Below are 16,587 nucleotides of genomic sequence, written 5' to 3' on the forward strand. Positions count from 1 at the left end.
CTAATATAGAAAAGAGTGGATCATAGATAGTCTAGATCATAAGAAATCACACAAATCATCAGTTTGGAATGATATTACTGAATACAATTTTCAAACACAAATAGTTGAATGACCCTTTCTCAACAACTCAGGAGCCAACAAATCTACCACCATCAGTAGAAACCAAGAAAGTTCAATTGAGATTCTTCCTCTGGGTTTTGGGGGCAGTTTGACTTATTGACCACCTAAATCACCAGACTCACAAATGCAACACTTACAGTGGAATAATTCAAATTTGATTTTCAGATAAAAAACTTTTAAGTTGTTCCATCTTGTTTTATTATTATTATTTTTTTTACTGCTGCATAACAAATTGTCGTAAACTCAGTAAACCCATACCCAGTTTTTTAGCCTACAGTTTCTGTAGGTCAGAAGTTCAGGCCTGACCTGACTGGCTTCTCTTCAAAGGGTCTCACAAGGTCAAAGTCAAGGTGATGACCAGGCCTGTGGTCTCATGCAGAGCTCAGAGTTGCTTGTGTCTATAGGCCTGAGGACCACATATGCTTACTGGCCATCAGCTTCTCTCACCATTTACAGGCCTTCTACATTCCTTGCCAAATTGGTCTTTCTGTCTTTTAAGTCATCAACAGACACTTCACTTTGCTTTGAATCTCTCTCATGCTTCACATTTTGACTGACATCAAGATGCTGATTTAAAGAGCTCATCAGTTTAGGTCAGGCCCTTTTAGATAATCTCCCTTTCTTAAATTCAACTGTGCCATGTAGCATAGCCCGATTATAGAAGTGATATCCCCAAATGCCCATGATACTAAGGATTGTAGAGGGCATGGGCATACTAGGAATGGGCCTTTTAGGGAACATCTTAGAATTCTGCCCACAATATACATCACAAGCCTTAAGAATTAATCTGCCAAAGCCTAAACCAAGGGTCCATTACACTGGTACAAAATGCCAGGTCTTATAATTTGTAAGAAACTGGCATATATGTTAAAGGCATTGTTCAATTATCCTATACATTTATAATTTTAGGATAAAGGTTTTCTGTTCTACAGATGAGATAAATTATAGGCTAAAACAGGCAGAACCCTACCCTTGCCATTGGAGATTAAAAAAAATATGAAGAATTTCATCCTATCATTTTCCATTGTTTTATTTACCATGGATTTTTTTCTTTAACTGTACCCTATATGGGTTATGTTAGTAGTATTTAGTCAGAATGTTTCATAGGAAATTAAGAACATTTGGAACAACTCACCTTAATATACAAAAATGAGATAAATAAGCTTACCACGAGTCACTGAAATCTGGACTTCCAGGACTGCATGAAGAAATTCATGTCATGAGTAACTCTATTAGTTAATCTAGTCACATGACTGGATCTATCATCTTTACGTCACATCACCCCATAAGAACTTATGCACTGTTTTTTCACTTGTTTGAAAAGTAATTCATTTTAATTTGTTAATATCTGAGCTAAAGTTCTTCTAAATTTTGTTCCTCATGTCATCTTACTTACTTTATCATATATTTTCCTTTTTGTATTTCTTTGTTTCTTAGGTAATGGATGACTGAGTTGGTTGATTTCTTGTTGCTAGATCTACCCTATAAATATTTTTAAAAACTATTTACAGGTTTTAAGTGCATTATAGTTATTATAGCATATGTATATGCCTATTTAAATCTATACCATCTACCTACAAACTGGTTTTTCTGATGATTAGCTCATCATCAAGGAATGTTAAGTAAGGGATAACTAATATATTTCAATCAACCACAAGGGATTGTTAGTGGCTCTCTGGGTCCCTCAGTCACTGAGGATTCTAAGTTTAGTTACAAGTAAAATTGCTCAGAAAGGACCGTGTGAAGTTAGAGTTGTTTGTATGTGTTAAAGTCTGAAGTTTGTAAAGATGCAATGCTTTATATTTGGTATTTCACATTATATTTGGCATTTCACAGGAAGTTGTTATTCCAGAAAACACAGATACTAAGGAGATATTGTATATTAAATCATCTTTTTATAGATATGTTTTTAGCTTAAATTTCTTGATATCCTGAAAAATGTCTGAACCTCATGAGAATGCCTAGAGCTTTACGGGCAGTGAAAATGATCCTGATGGTAAGGAATGGGTTAAAAGAGTTCTGCAGATATAGTCATTTTTTTTCATTTTTGCCTAGAGAAGCCATGATCCCAAACAGCTTTTTTTTTTTCTACTGTGTATTTGGTCTTGTGAAAGGAATAAACAGCACCCTTGAAACCATTCCCAAAACATACTCAAAATAGAAGATTCACTTATGGCAATCATCAAGTCTCTTTGATCCTCTGTAATAGTTTGGGGGGAAATGACAAATAAGTTTGAACTAAAATGTTTAACTTGATAGATAAATTCAGAAATGCACTACAGGTTTTTTTTTTTTTTTTTTTAACAAATGTGTTTTTATGCAAGATGAAAAAAGAAGCAAAGCAGACGAGTTAACCACTGAAAAACTTTCATCTTATATTCTATGTTGATGCATCACATTGGAGCTGTAGAAGTCACATAGGGCAAGATCAGTGTTAACAACCATAAATTCTCAACAGAAAATCCTGTTAACAAACAGAATCCATACAGTGAAATAAAGCAAACAGTGAATATTATTAAAGACTTAGAAAATAAAGTCACAATCAAACTTGCAGAAGAAAAATGATCTGCTATTAAGCCTAAACTTTATTAAAGAGAGGAAAAATGGGAGGGAAAGATGAAATGAGGGTGAAAAGAGGGTGAGAGTAAAAGTAAGAGAGAAAGAGAGAGAAGGGAGAGAGGGGAGTAGATTTTTAAAAACTATCACATTGTGAAAATCTGACTGTTGTATTCATAAGGCAACATAAACAATATTGAAAAATTTTAGTATCTTAGTAAAGATATATCTAAGTTCAAGACAAGTTAAATATATGAATTCATCTAAATATTTCCTAACTTTGGTTATCAAAAGTAGTTATTCTAAGAAGATTTGCACTTTAAAGACGGCCCAAAATATGTTATGATCCTTTAAAGGTGAAGTAATTTCCCTTTTTGTTTATTTATAGCTAATTAGTCTTTGTCAGTGTTGCACATTAGTTACACTCCAGCATTTCAAGGTCTGTTTGCTTTCTGATTCATAAAAATTAACCTGTATCCTTTAGTTATATTAAAAGCCTTGTATTTAATTAGGAACATGTCATGTCAAATTTATGGAATGGGCTACAACCTTGCCAATTTCTACATTACTGCTGGAGAGACAATCAGTTATTTAGGGAAGCACATTCACTCTTGAGCTACAATGGAGTTCCAAACTATTGTTCTTTCTCTGTATTTTTATTTTCTTCTAGTTTCTTCTAGTTTATTTCAATCTCACATCTTTCTCCTTTACCCCAAATTTTCCTCATCATTGCATGCATACCATTTTAACTCTCTTCCTTGCTTATTAACTTTTTCTAATTTTCTCTGTTCTAACTTCACAGAAATGCATCTTTATGTTCAATTTGGCAATAAAATTTGAAGGAAATAACATGAACTTTAAAAAAGAAAAAGATTGGCCAGGCACAGTGGCTCACGCCTGTAATTCAGCACTTCGGGAAGCTGAGGGGGGTGGATCATGAGGTCAAGAGATCAAGACCATCCTGGCCAACATGGTGAAACCCCGTCTCTACTAAAAATACAAAAATTAGCTGCATGTGGTGGCACGTGCCTGTAGTCCCAGATACTTGGGAGGCTGAGGCAGGAGAATTGCTTGAACCTGGGAGGTGGAGGTTGCAGTGAGCCGAGATTGCACCACTGCACTCCAGCCTGGGAGACAGAGTGAGACTCTGTATCAAAAAAAAAAAAAAAAAAGCAAAAGACTGTTCTGGTATTAACCTCCAAAAGATTGAACATGTTTTGGAGAAAAGGTTAATATGAAATTATTAACAAAAAATCTTTCTACTTATTAAAAAACCAACCATCTATTTGAAGAGAACAGACTGCAGTCATTCCTCATCCCATGCATTAAAAAAGGTTCAACAGTAGGAGAATCGATTACCTCAACTTGATCAACAGGTATGTTTTCATAGTTGTACAAATTATCCAGGTTTTCCAAGGTGGCATCATAGGTTTCTGAGTCATAGTTGATGGACTCTAGAGTTGGGGCAGTCACAGCAGCATCAAAGATGACAAGTCCCAGAACAATTATTGCTAATGTCTTCATTATTCAAACTTTCCTAATTATAAAATATTAAAATGCATAAATATTTAATTAATAGTTTATGAATAGTTTGCACTAAATAGAAATGATAAATTAGTGTCATTATCAAAGAACTCAAGCTGGGAGCTTTCCTTCCATGGATAATTTATAAACATAACACATGAAATCATCTGATTTCCTAGGACCATTGCCACCAGATGTTCAAATTAATTCACAAACCTGTCTCTGATTTTACAGTGGATATTTTAATTACAGTAAAATTTTATTTTATAGAGAACAACAGAGCTTATTCACAAAAGCTTTTTCATCATCTAATGGTTTTACCATTTATTAAACATTAAGATCCTTCATCCACTCTGGGATATGAAGTTGAAGATGATGAGGATAATGATGATGATGGTGATGATGACTGCAACTGTCATACCATTTTATAGGTGAAGAGACTGAGACAGAGTTGACTGGTAATACAACTAGGACATCCACAAATAATTCCAATTTTAGTGATCCATGGTGTGGCTTAGGCATTGGGGTTTTAAAAATAATTTAAAGAAAATAGGACTCATAACTGTTTCTTGTACATTGAAGCCTAAGGCCTTTTTCAGAACAAAGTAACAAAGTTTTGTTTGTTTTTTTCTGTTACTTTTTTGTAGCGTCTGGATATATAAATACATACATTATTTAATATGTATATCAGTATTCCATGCAATATTGTCCAAAATGTTCCTAATGAAATAGAATAGAAAAAAAATTTTTCCTTTAGTCCTCAGTATTTTATTTAATTCTTAATAGCTATCTAAGATTTGAACTCAGAACCAATAGGAATACGTGTTTAAAAGGCACTATTTAGCATGATTCCCTTGTATGCCTATGGGATTATAGCCATCTTTTTTTTTTAATTCCTTAATAAGCACAATTCTTATTTTCCATTATAACTTTTATTATGCTTTTTGAGGATTCAATCAAGATACTATAATTTAAATAATTTTTTTAGTTCTGTATATACTCATTTGAATACATTTTGGTTTAGAAAAAGAATCTTCATGTTTAATTTTAAACATTTAAGTTAGTCTTATCAAAATGTTAACTGGTGATTCTTTATTGAGGAGGCAAAGTATTGTAAAATTCTTTATCAACCATATCTAATTTTAGAAGCTTTTATATTTTGGACACACTGCCTGGGTTTACTTTAAGAACAGTACCTGTGGTGTTAGTACCTATGCATACATATAAAAGGGAATTCATGATAAATACTACTTTTAAACTTGAATGCACTGGCAGACAAAATGACCTTCAGTTACTTGAAAGACAGTCTTTATGAACCAGGTTTAGGCAGAAGGATATGAAATTCCTCTGAGAATAAGAAGCAGTACAAGGAGCTCCTTCTTAGCTCTCCTATGCTTTCTTCAAATAAATTTCTTGTTCACATTGGATAAACTAAGCCTCTCTTTCAGTTTCCTTTGCAGAAATCTTTGCAGGATTGCAGATTTGGAACTGTTTTAGGCAATTACCAACAAAGTCCTACTTAATAAAGCAGTGGATTTGCAAATCTTCCAAGAACCATTCTCCCATAATCAAGTTGGAAACATTAACAGAAGCCACTACCAACTTAAAACAATATTTTCCTTATATGTTTCTGGCAACTTCCATTGTTCAAAGAAATTATACACTTGCTGGCCTTTTTTTTCCTCACTTCATACTATATTTGATTACATATGGCTACATCTCAGAATTTACTTGCATTTTGCATCACTCCTAGAGCTATCAGCTATAAGGCAGTCTGTGTGAATCGTAAAAATATAAACAGTATCTATCTATGTTTGGTTTAAAAATTTATATTCCTTTCTGCAAGTAATTATAATAGCATTTAATGTAGTTTCTTAATTAAAACTTTGTGTTCACTTTAAACCATTTCTTAATATTTTTAAATTTATGTGTTTAAAACTTTCAATATATAGCTCAAAAAACATTCTAAATGCATAATGTCATGTCATCATTACAATACTTTTAATCTCCTGAAATTTCACCATTTCCTCCCTTTGCATAAAATTTCAATTAATATCAATCAATAGTGCCTGTCTATACTGGCAAAGAATGTGGTCTGTGTCAGGACATTTTACTTAAGGCATATATTGGAAACTACTATAATTTTATTGGCATCTGTCGTGACTATCGAGATTAACTATTTGCTGTATGTTATTAATTCTTAAGCTAATTCAAAATTTTGGATTTTCCAAGAATAATACAAATACAAAGTCAATAACAAAAATAAACCAAATCCATTGAATCAAAGTTCACCAGAAGATATTAAGGCAAGTTGAATTATTTTTTAAAGGTTGTTATAGTAGGGAAAAAAGTCTGATCCAAGAAGAAAGCAAGTATAAAAACTTACCTTTGGCTCTGACGTGATGAAATGGCACAAAGTGACTGAGGATGCAGAGCTAGTGGTATTTGCCCCTGACCAATGGATGTGAATTCTGGTCTGTGGGAGGTGGAATTTATAACACTCAACTTTCTGTTTGCAAAACTTAACATTGAGAAATGCTTCTCAGTCTTTAAAAAACCCCAAATTATTTTATAATCACCCAAACTAAGCAGTGGGATCCAAATCACATATTATATAAAGTTCTTGAAATTATGTTAATGGAGTTATAATTGCCAAAGTAACACCTTAAAATTTTTTAATGGAAAAAGTTGGATTTAACATACCTCATCTATAACAAATTTACCAATTAAGAAATGAAGTTCATGTATACAGTGATACTATAGATGGATATTTTGGCTCTAATAAGAAATAATTTTCCCAAAACTTGAAGTCTTGAATTGCTTTCTACACTTTTCATTAGTGTTAAGTGAAATTTGGTAAATGTTGCAGAAATCGTACCTGTTTAATATTGGGTAAGTAAAAAAAGATATCCCAATTATTTTGATTGCATGGAATGCTTTGATAGCAAAGCAGGGAACAATGAAACTTTTGCATAACTTAAAAAAATTACGTCCAGAAGTAACGCATAAATATGATCTGAGTGTTTTGAGGAGAAAAGGGACTCTTTTTTTAAAAAAAGTTATTTTATCTATCGTAGACAAATAATCAAATTTCACATTTTTTTCCTTAGAATAGAAGCTTTATTTTAAGCTCTTGTTAACTTCCATGGTTTGTAAAATTGAACTTTAATACAAATATGAAGAGAAAAAAATATGCTTTAAATTTCCATACCTCAATTTTACATTGCGTAAGTCTTAGAGAAAGATGAAAATTGCTTCTTGTATTCTGGTGTGCTTTTTTTTTTTTTTTTTTTTTTTTTTTTTTTTGAGACGGAGTCTCGCTGTGTCTCCCAGGCTGGAGTGCAGTGGCCGGATCTCAGCTCACTGCAAGCTCTGCCTCCCGGGTTTTTACGCCATTCTCCTGCCTCAGCCTCCCGAGTAGCCGGGACTACAGGCGCCCGCCACCTCGCCCGGCTAGTTTTTTGTATTTTTTAGTAGAGACGGGGTTTCACCGTGTTAGCCAGGATGGTCTCGATCTCCTGACCTCGTGATCCGCCCGTCTCGGCCTCCCAAAGTGCTGGGATTACAGGCTTGAGCCACCGCGCCCGGCCTCTGGTGTGCTTTAGATAAATCTAGGAATTTGGTTCTCACTTACGCTTCAGGAATCTTTTCCTTCATGTCTGCAAGTGAATAGATGTATTGAATTTTGAAAGCGGGATTACTCCTGGGCAAAGTGATGGGAGAGAAGGTGGTTTGTCTTTAGGATTCTCTCACTCCCCTTCCTTCCTCTGCTCCCACCTTCCCTGCCCTCAAAATGTCTTTGCCCATCTATTCAGGGCATTCTCATTTGTCATCCCCATCATCCAACCCTGTTTCCAAATGATTTGTTCTTAGTATGCATTGTTTTTCTCAACAACAATTTTATTTGGAACAGAAGCAGTGATAATGGATAATGTATGAAGTCTACTAAGACCTCTCAAAAAATGAAGAGGCCATCTTGGAGACAGGGACTTCTTTCTGGTATCTGTAAAGTGTCACCCCATCTTATAAAGGCCACTTTTAGAAGCAGTGCTGGAAAGATGCCTGAATCTGAGTTTCTAGGCTGGCCCTCTTTAGCAGCAAGGTCTATGTGGGGTGTCAGGTGATTTCATATATGATTGTTAATCGCCTCAACACATTCTTAAGCAGAGTGCTTACCACTATTCATATTCACAGATGGGACTACTGAGACTCAGATGTTAAATGATACAGCACCATGTGTGACACAAAGAAAGAGGAAATCAAATTGGCTTTTCTCTGTGTCGGGTCCCTGGACATGATTGAGCCTGTCTGAGGGATATGCGTATACACAAAAACGCAGTGTTAGCGCTCAGTTCCACAGATTTCTGATTCACAGCCTATTTACCGGTCACTAGCTTCAGGCTCTGCTGAATGTTTTAGAAGAAACAACCGATTCCTTGAGTCTCTATGAAAATACCTAACTTTCTTCCTTTTCCCTCAATATTTGATCTAGTACTCTGTGCACCTTGTTAGGTGACAGAGAGGTGGGAGCTGCCTAGCCCCTTGCCTTCTGGAGGGCTCTGGTTAAACTTACAAAACTATTTCCAGAAATACTGTTTCGATGCTATCCTTTGTTGAACTGTTGGTGTTTGAATTGTGTCTTCCTTAGGCTTCAGAACACTGTGTAGTTGAAGTCTGATTTTCATGACAATTTAAAGGCCAAACTATTTGTCTTTGTATAGCGTTGAAAGCAGAAATGATCATTCTTGAACCTTTCTTTCTCCAAATAAATATGATTTTTACATGTCCTTATAATAATTAATTTCTTAAATCGTTTCTCTTCATCTTATTGGGACCCTCTCCAATATTTCAAAATCTATTTTGAAGGCTGAGCACTCAAATTGGTTACAATTACTCAAGGACCTAATCGACACTGAGCAGTGAGGAAGGATACGTTACCAGCTCTAGCCTTTCTTATCCTTGGTGAATATCTTCTGGTCTCATGACAATTTTCTTAATAGTGCCCAAGCTTGGTTATTAGAAACCCTCGGGTGATCAGTTATTATGACTCCTGGAGTTATCTAGAAACCGAGGCTTTGCGGCTTTATCCCTTTAAGCCCCAAAGCACTTTACAAAACCTTTTCACTGTAACTCTTTGCAAAATTAATTAACATCATCCTACTTGCTTAAACAGAATTAATTTTAAACCAAACACAGTCTTTTCCCAGTGATTACTTTCTCTTTGTTCTGCAGCAAAGGTGAGCAGACGCTGTGAGGACAGCCCCCTGCTGCCTGCTCTTGCCCCTGGCTTCAAAAGGTGACATTATTAAGAGCTATGAGAGGGTGTAGATATTCCACCTCACCAATTATAAGGGAAAACAAAAACAACAGCCACAGAAATTCACTGCAATGATTACCTTATCTTCCAAAAAAGAACTATTAAGATAAACCTCATGTTGTCTCAGAGGCCTCCTACTCAGCAGAAATCCAAAGCCCCAGGCCGTCGTATCACCATAAACCCGTATGTACCATGCTAATTTTATCCAATCTTCTCCTCCCAGTATCTTTCAAGCCTTCTCTGCAATCTTTGTCTCAGCTTCTTTCAGAAAATGGTCCTTTATTTCCATTACCTTAAAAGAATCTGGCTGTCTCCTGACAAAGCTTTTCCTCTGCAGTCTTTTCAAAGTGGTGGTTGGTTGGCTCTTCTTCCTCCCTCGCATAATTCAAGAATGGAGAGGTTTTTTTTTTTTTTGGCTCCACATTTTCTCTCCTAAATGATCTCTTTACTTTTTCAAAAACATTATTCATTCTGAAACTCATAACATGTGGCTTAGTTACCCACAGCATCCTCCCTGTCATCAACCGCTAGACATCCTTGTCAAGCTCTTTTATGGTTGATTACTTTTGTGACTGGTTCATTCATTCCCTCCACACATGCACATCATCATTCACAATTCCATGAACCTCCGTGTGTGATCCATCTATCATGGGGGCCTGGTGGTTGCTTTGTCTTCTCACGTATAGAAATTACCACATTCCTACCCAGCCTCTCACCATCATTGTTGAACCCATCAGCTTGTGATCACCAGGCATTATATAACCTACCAGTAGAGTATTGTCATCATTTGTCTTTTTGCCTCAGAAGACTTTCATTCCGTAGACCTCATCACTTTTTTACCATCTATTAAAACTTCTATCTTCACTGTCTCCTTATCCTTGGATTCCGTGGGCCATTATCATAATTACTTCCTTTCAGACACTTTTGCTGTTTCTCTTTTCCCTTCTATTATACTCACCTGGGAAAACCTCAACTTTGGTTTAGCACAACTTCCAAGTGTCTCCCATTCTGCATCTGAGAAGCTGTATATTACTAGTGAAGATCACACACAATGATAATTGGTTTCACTTCAAGTTCTTTCAGATAAGCTTCAACCTTGGTTGGCAGATCTAGTGTGTTTCTGACATTGATTCCCTTTCCAACATTAGGATGAATATTTTATAACATAACTTCTGTCCTCAAAGATCCTATATTCCATTTCTCTGCACTGAAAAGATAGGTCATCAGAGAAATAGTTAACTTTCCACTATCAAATTCACCTGCACGTCCTCGTATCTTCTTTGACTTCCCTGTTACAACAGTGCAAGAAGTTCAAAATACATTCCCATTCCTAGGCTCCTATTCCATTTTCTCTTCTCAAGGTTTGTGTTTATTCAGTTGTCTCCTCCTTCTAAGTAAAGTATCCCACGCTTCTGCTGATCCATTCTATGTAGATGCACACATTCTCTGAGCACAGGGTCAGGCAGGTATTTGATATAAACCAAATGAACTGAATTAAAGTCAATCAAAAGTGGTACATACAGGAGAAAATTAGAGAGAACATGCTAAGTCTAAAGGAATTCAAAATCAAATGATTTAAAATTACTATAGAATCCAAAAGTGTATCTGCAGATTTAATTCAGTCTATAAATCCTTCAAATTTGGTTTCTGCAATTATGCTTTTTTTTCTCTTCTTTTTTTTTTTTTTTTTTTTTTTTTTTTTTTTTTTTTTTTTTTTTACAAAATAATGGCCCTTGAAGTCTACATTTTCATCTGCTACAGTCCTTTTTTTCATGTGCCCTTTTTCAGAAAAATAAATTCCCAAATAAACAGTATGCATTAACTGTTTCTGCTTGCTCTGTTCCCATTCACTCATCATTCCACTGCAGTTGGGTTCTGTGTGAATAGTTTTCTGGTTTTGTCTTAGTTAGTGTCCCAGCAGCCTACCTTGGCCTTGATGTGGTTTTTCTCTGACCACACGAGCTATGCTTTCTCAGTTTCTTTGTTTGCCTTCTTTTTCTCAAGCCAGCCTCTAACTTTCAGAATGCCTCAGGTTTTAGTCATATGATTCATCTTTTCTCTAGTGATCTTTTCTCTGTGGGTGACCTCATCTGTTTCCATGCTATAATTACAACAAAAACAATAATATGTTAACAGTAACTAGTTTTGAATACATGCTATGAGCCTGACATTGCTTATTATCCTCATTTATGGAAGAGGAAACTAGGTCCAGGGAGGTTAAGTGACTTCAACAAATAAGAAGCAGAGCCAAAATCAAAACTGAAGCACTCTGGCATGGCAGCAAAGCCCAAGTTCTTAACCGCAACACTGAACTAACATTTTATGTGCAAATCGTCCAGGTTTACATCCTCAGCCCCCATGTTTTATTCTGAGCCAAAGATTCATATATGCCGTTGACTACTTAGAACTTGACATCTTCACTTGGATGTCTAATTAGAAGATCACAATACGCCTGATATGAAAGCTTTTAGACTCACTCTAAGCTTTGATCGTCTCCTCTTCACAGGGATCAGGTGGTGTCACATCACCCTAGTTGGCTCCAGCCCAAAGCCGTAAAATTGCTATTGATTTCTTATATTTCCTAATGTTTCCCCTCCATCCAATCTACCAAAAGAAATTAATTCTACTACAAAAGTGTCTCATTTCACAATCATCTCTCTCCTCTACTACCAGAAAAGCATATTATCAAGTCTTCCTGCTTCCTTTTTTTTCTGTTTCTATCATTCACTCATCAAACACGAGCCAGCGAGATAATGAAAAAAATACATAAAACTCCACATTTTTGTCTGTGTGTTTTATCTACTTTATTTTATTTTTAAATTATATTGTTTGATTTTTTTTCATTATACTTTAAGTTCTGGGTTACATGTGCAGAACGTGCAGGTTTGTTACATAGGTATACACGTGCCATGGTGGTTTGCTGCATCCATCAACCTGTCATCTACATTAGGTATTTCTCCTAATGCTATCCCTCCCCTAGCCCCTGACCCACTGACAGGCCCTGGTTTATGATGTTCCTCTCCCTGTGCCCATGTGTTCTTGTTGTTCAATTCCCACTTATGAGTGAGAATATGCGGTGTTTGGTCTTCTGTTCCTGTGTTAGTTTGCTGAGAACGATGGTTTCCAGCCTCATTCATGTCTCTACAAAGGACATGAACATTTTATGGCTGCATAATATTCCATGGTGTATACGTGCCACATTTTCTTTATCCAGTCTATCATTGATGGGCATTTGGGTGGGTTCCAAGTCTTTGTTATTGTAAGCAGTGCTGCAATAAACATACATGTGCCTGTGTCTTTATAATAGTATGATTTATAATTCTTTGGGTTTATACCCAGTAATGGGATTGCTGGGTCGAATGGTATTTCTGGTCCTAGATCCTTGAGGAATTGCCACACTGTCTTCCACAGTGGTTGAACTAATTTACACTCCCACCAACAGTGTGAAAGCATTCTTATTTCTTCACATGCTCTCCAGCATCTGTTGTTTCCTGACTTTTCAATGACTGCAATTCTAACTGGCGTGAGATGGTATCACATTGTGGTTTCTATTTGCATTTCTCTAAAGACCAGTGATGATGAGCTTTTTCTCACAGGTTTATTGGCCTCATAGATGTCTTCTTTTGAGAAGTGTCTGTTCATATCGTTCGCCCACATTTTTTTTTCTTTGCAAACTTGAATAGCTTTACATTTCTCTTTGAGTAAAATCAAAACTCTTAAGCCATGGCCTGCAAAGCTCCCTGTCAGCTAGATCCTTCCTACTTTTCCAAGCTTAGATCAAGCACCTGTTCCTCAGTCACTCCACTTCAGTTATATGGATGACCTTTCTATTCTGGAATGAAGCCAAATCAGTGCATCCTCAAAATACTGCATTTAATATTTGTTTCCACACTTTAGAATGGCTGCTTCACTTTTTAAACTTCTGCATAAATATCCCCTCAAAAGAGGGGATATTTATCCCCTGACCCCCTCCACACCAGGGTAGACCCTCTTCCTTCCCATTACAGTCTACCTGCCCTCCACATTTGTTTCTTCATAGCCCTTGCCATATTCTGTTACATTTTTCTATTCTTAAATATGTCTGTCCAAGGTGAATAGAAACTCTATGAATAAACATACTTTACTGGTCAGATTTGCAGTTGTATTCTCAGTGTCTAAAATAGTCCTTGGCTCAAAGATTATGCTCAGTATTTTTGAATGAATTAATCAATTAATGAAATTGTGAATTAATAAATAATCAATGAATAACCATTATGATTTGCTTGAGCTATTCTAATATATAGGAGGTTGCTTGTATTTATGACAATGATAACAGGTTCTTGGCCAACATGTTAAATTCATTCCTTTTCCGGTTTTTTTTTAATTACTTTTTTTCTGTTCTTTCTAGGCAAACGACCAAACTGTTCAGTGACACTTTTCAAGCTGCTATCCATGGGCCTCTTGAAGTGAGGTTTTACTTTTATTTGCTGCTAAGACTTTCTTATGTCACCTATAAAGATACATGGCATGGACTTTTGATGAGAATCTGAAAGAGTTTCTGTAGCACTTAAGACTCTTACTGGCTAGAAGTTAAGAAAACCAAAAATCAAACTGGCTTAGGAAAAGATAATTGATTTGCCCAAGTAACAGAAAAGTACAAGTTTCTCTTTTTCCAGAGAGCTTCCTTTGGTAAGCACCATTCTCAGATGGGTTTCCAAATGGAAGATATGGCTACAGCTGCTCTTTATCTTATAATTTTTTCAGGTTGAAATCCAGAATTGAGAAATTATTTATTCTAGAAAGCCCTCCAAAATATTTTCTTTGTGTACTCGATTCTGATCAAGCTAGATACTTATCACTAAAAAAAAAAAAAAAAAAAAAAAAAAAGAAAGAAAAAAGCTGGGGGGAGTTGGGGGAATTAAAAGTCCTAATTTGCTGAATCCTAATGTCATTCAAAGCTTTACTCAAATGTCAGATGTTACTTCTTCAGTTGCTTCTTCCCTCACCACTTCATTTAAAATAGATCCAACTTCATTATAACACTTAAAACTATATGACATGATTACATAAATTATTAGTTTATTTATATCCTCTACTAGAATGTTATCTCCATGAAAACACAGTTTATCAATTTTATCTACTGCTGTATTCCCAGCCTATAATACATAACAGGCATTCAGCAAGTATTTGTCAAGTAAATACATGAACTGACTTAGACCTTAGGACAAATGCTTTCACCCCTTAGTTTTCAGACAACTAAAGAAAGGGTGGAGTGGTTCTCAGCAGGGACTAGCAAAAGAATAGCAAATAGATCATGAGTAGCAGTAGTGTTTGAACCTAAGCACATGGCCTTTCTGACACCTGTTTTGGCTAAGCTAAAGTCTCTTGTGTGCATTTCTCAGTCTTGTCTGCATTCCAAATGAATTGAATGCAAGATATTCATAGTTCAATTGATAAACAATATGTTATAGTAATATTAAATCTCTGCTTCATGAATAGCTTGTGGTATACTATATCATATCACTTTTCACAATACACATACTTTATCAGTAATAATTAAAATCCTAGTTATAGTCAACCACTATGAATACTCATTTTATCATTATAATTTGGACTTCAGATTCTTCTCTTTTACTTGCCTTTTTTATATTTCATTTTTTAAAAAAAGCTTATAGTTTTGGTATGCATCACATCTTTTATCATTATAAAAAGAATAATAACTAGATATGTTATTCTCTTTATGACTATTTTGAATAGGATTCCATTTTTGATTTGGCCCTCAGCTTGGATGTTATTGGTGTATAGAAGTGCCACCGATTTTTATGTATTAATTTTATATCCTGAAACTTTGCTGAAGCTTTTTATCCGATCTAGGAGCCTTTGGCAAGAGTGCAGAGACTATAGGTATAGTCTCTATATCACCTGATATAGAAGGTATATCAGGTATAGAACTATATCACCTGAAAAAAGAGTTTAATATCCTCTCTTTCTATTTGGATGCCTTTTCTTATATTTCTTTCTCCTGTCTGATTGCTCTGGTTAGGACTTCCAGAACTATGTTGAATGGACTGGGGAAAGTGGGCATCCTTGTGTTGTTCCAGTTCTTAAGGGGAATGTATCCAGCTTTTGCTTGTTCAGTATGATGTTGGCTGTGGGTTTTTTCATAGATGGCGCTTATTACTTTGAGATATGTTCCTTTAATGCCTAGTTTGTTAAGCATTTTTAATATGAAGGGATGTTGAATTTTATTAAAAGGCTTTTCTGCATCTATTGGAATGATCATGTGGTTTTTGTTTTTTAGTTTTATGTGATGAATCACATTTATTGACTTTCATGTGTTGAACCAACCTTGCATCCCATGGATAAGGCCTTCTTGATTGTGATGGATTAGACTTTTGGTGTGCTGCTACATTTGGTTTGCTAGTAGGTTGCTGAGGATTTTTGCATCTATGTTGGTCATCAATATTGGCCTGAAGTTTTCTTTTGTTGTTGTTGTGTCTCTGCAAGTTTTGGCATCAGAATGATGCTCACCTCATAGAATGAGTTAGGAAGGAGTTCCTCCTCCTTGATTTTTTTGGAATAGTTTCAGTAGGATTTATACCAGCTCTTCTTTATAAATCTTGTGGAATTTGGCAGTGAATCCATCTTGTCCAGGACTTTTTCTGGTTGTTGTTGTTGTCGTTGTTGTTTTGTTTGTTTTGTTGTTGTTGTTTTTTATTGCTGCTTCAATTTCAGAAGTTGTTGTTGGTCTGTGCATAGTTTTAATTTCTTCTTGGTTCCATCATGGGAAGTTCTTTGTTTCCAGGAATTTATCCATTTATTCTGAATTTTCTAGTTTGTGTACATAGTGGTGATTATAATTGTCTCTGAGTGTTTTTTTGTTTTTTTGTTTTTTGTATTTCTATTTGGTCAGTGATAATGTACCCTCTGCCATTTCTGATTGTGTTGTTTGAATCTTCTCCCTTTTTTATTAGTCTAGCTAGCAGTCTATCCATCATATTTATTATTTCAAATATCCAGCTTTGAGTTTTGTTATCTTTTGTATGGGTTTTCACATCTCCATTTCATTCAGTTCAGCTCTAATTTTTTTC

General features: G+C 35.4%; 1 protein-coding gene across 1 annotated transcript in view; it reads right to left on the reverse strand.

Annotated features, from left to right (window-relative positions):
- The window catches only part of EPYC (epiphycan), a 47,264-nt gene extending 43,051 nt beyond the window's left edge, over positions 1–4,213 (reverse strand). The window contains exon 1 of the mRNA XM_050746568.1: positions 4,036–4,213. Coding sequence (XP_050602525.1) covers positions 4,036–4,200 — 165 coding nt within the window. The 5' untranslated portion in view covers positions 4,201–4,213. The remainder of the gene's footprint in view (positions 1–4,035) is intronic.
- Positions 4,214–16,587: the final 12,374 nt, after the last annotated feature.

The sequence above is a fragment of the Macaca thibetana genome, chromosome 11, assembly GCF_024542745.1.
Source record: "Macaca thibetana thibetana isolate TM-01 chromosome 11, ASM2454274v1, whole genome shotgun sequence".
In the NCBI taxonomy this organism is placed as follows: domain Eukaryota; kingdom Metazoa; phylum Chordata; class Mammalia; order Primates; family Cercopithecidae; genus Macaca; species Macaca thibetana.